Source organism: Austrofundulus limnaeus, unplaced genomic scaffold, assembly GCF_001266775.1.
Source record: "Austrofundulus limnaeus strain Quisiro unplaced genomic scaffold, Austrofundulus_limnaeus-1.0 Scaffold859, whole genome shotgun sequence".
NCBI classification, from domain to species: domain Eukaryota; kingdom Metazoa; phylum Chordata; class Actinopteri; order Cyprinodontiformes; family Rivulidae; genus Austrofundulus; species Austrofundulus limnaeus.
Genome location: NW_013953261.1, coordinates 154,216 through 156,778, shown reverse-complemented (window position 1 = coordinate 156,778; position 2,563 = coordinate 154,216). Strand labels below are relative to the sequence as shown.

General features: G+C 38.8%; 1 protein-coding gene across 1 annotated transcript in view; it reads left to right on the top strand.

Moving 5' to 3' along the window:
- LOC106532953 (lamin-B receptor) overlaps positions 1-2,563 on the top strand; it is a gene marked incomplete at its 5' end in the record, with an annotated part of 13,149 nt that overhangs the window by 3,338 nt on the left and 7,248 nt on the right. Inside the window, 1 exon segment of the mRNA XM_014029137.1 lies at positions 1,843-1,897. Coding sequence (XP_013884591.1) covers positions 1,843-1,897 — 55 coding nt within the window.

Below are 2,563 nucleotides of genomic sequence, written 5' to 3'. Positions count from 1 at the left end.
GATCCACGGAGCCAACTCCCAGATTGAGCCGACTTGATAAAGTCTCTCTCTGCCTCTGGTGAGGAGGGGGGTGAAAAATCCTCCACCTCAGACGTTCAGAGATGTAACTATCTGTGATACTGTGGTCACTCTCCATGTAGCATCAATTATGCTAATGCTAGCTGTCACGTTCTCTCGTCCTGGCCACACCTCCGCTCTCTAACCCCCCCTCCCCTACCAACTTTGATGCATTTTTCAAATTTCACCTTGGGGCGGAGTTATCTTTTCACGGGTGGGGGGTGTGGTAAGATACTCTGTAAAGCTGAGGCTGGACGGCTCTAAGATCCATGTGAAGCAGCACAGTTTGACCTGGCAGGAGGCAGAAATGAGATTAACTCTGGAGAAAGACTGAAATGCTTCACAGGAAGGAGGAAACTCTTATCTTGAATTATTATATAAAAAAAACAACTTTCTGCTCACTTTATTTTCCCCCAAACAAAGTTAAACTTTTTATCTTCTGACTCAGTAAAAAACAGACTATCGCTGGTTCTCCAGTATAAATCTAATGAATAACATGACAGGGTTCCCTCAGCTGTCACAGCTGAAGAACAACATGGATTTAATTATGACCGTTTAGTTTAAAAAACATTTATTCATTATCTCCACAGTATCCCTGATTTCACTCCACTACCCATAATTCACAGCAGAAGCAGTTTCCATATTTCCTCTTGGCTGTTGTTTATAATTACGAGGATACACCGTCTGTTTACCAAAGTTTTTTCATTGAAATTTGACGTAGATGTCCACATATCGGAGGTGTAGAGTACTGTAAGGATGTTTTAAAAAGTGGAGAGGACAATTCTTTATTAGGCTCAGCCGTCACTGCTCATGTCCTGATGTTAGCTAATAACTACTGTCATCAACTACCTCGTCTTTCCCCGAAGACACACACATGTAAAATCATAAATGTCAACAGTTCTGGAAGTAAATATTCATAAGCCCCTCAGAATTGTAATAATATTATAAAAGTATTGTGATTAGACGGTTTCTCCCCCTTATTCTAAACATAAAATTCACTGGGTGCTAGTTCATTAGTAACTGTAAGAGATAAACTGGAGGGTTTCATACAGCTGCAGTCATTTTAAATAAATGATAAACAAAAATAAATAAACTGCCTTTAATAACTCTGTTAGCATATTTTATTTAAACAAACCGGACACTTTTACAGCCGCTGGGCGCTGCTCAGCTCATCTTTTAATCCTGCCGTGACGTAAACAACATATTTTAGCACGTGGCTGAGAAGAGGATTGTTTATTTTTCTGAGCTTACTCAGTCCTGACAACGTCTTGTTCCAAACAAAATGTTTCTAAAGTGTTTCACAGTTTTCTTCAGTTGTTGTGGCAGCCGACAAATACACAAGTTGAACCTGAACTTGTGATTGAACTGCTCAAGCTGCCAGTTAAAGCAAAAACAAACTGGATTTGTTCTTATCATAACTATCTGAATAAATGAATTTCTTGTACACCAGAAAAACCGAACAGTCAGGAGGGCTGTGGGCGGGGCTTGTGACTGTCATGGCAGCCTACATGCTCATTTCCAGAAACTTGTGGATATTCACATTAATTTCACCATCATTCATGTAGAGGAAACCCTGATGACATGGATATAAAGACAACACTAAAACTCTCAACAGTTTTATTGTTATCCATTTATAACTGTTTTTATATATCAGTTATCATAAATCTACTAATTAATTGAACTTTGATTTGGTTTCTGTAAATTCTTTCAGGATGCAAACTTTTAGAGCCACGAAATACTTCTAGTTGTGTTTGTAATTCTTCTGATGTGTTGGTTTGTGTGCAGCTGAGTGAAGGCATGCCCCTGAGGTCCGGAGAGAAGCTCAGATACAGAACCAATGGTGAGTGGGTCCAACACGCTGTCACTGTACCTCCCAGTTCAAATGAATGTCCACTGTCAGCTTTACTGAAGTTAGATTAAAGCTGTAGGTGTTTTTACACAACAGGAACTTCCTCATAGTGGAACCATTTAGTTCACTTTATTTACTGTGCACTGCACCAGTCCTGTAATTGTACAGTTTTTATAACTGCTTGGATTGGGTTTTTTAGCTTCCAAGTTGGAGCTTTTACATCTTAATATGAACCAGTGAGTTGTATAAGTGTGTTCTGCTTTGTTTGCTCTTTGGTTTCAACTTTTTCTACAAGAATAATCACAAACAAATCAGATCAGACGTTTTTGACTGATGTTCAACTCTGTTGGCAGTACATTTGGTAACGCTTCCTTTTATGGTAACCTTACTACCATGTTTATTACAAGTAGGGGTGTAAGAAAATATCGATACACTGAAATATCGCGATATTTCATTTCCCGATACTTTATCGATATTCTAAAGCCCTGTATCGATTTTTTTATTGAGGTTTAAAACGTCGACTTTCCTGCGAGCCGTTCATTTTTATGTTGTAGTTCAGCCTCTGACCACTAGTTGGCAGCAGTGAGCCAGCCATTTGGCTATTAAGTGTTTGGTGGCCATATTGTAAATTAATATTAAAAACTAAAAGCAGCAAAA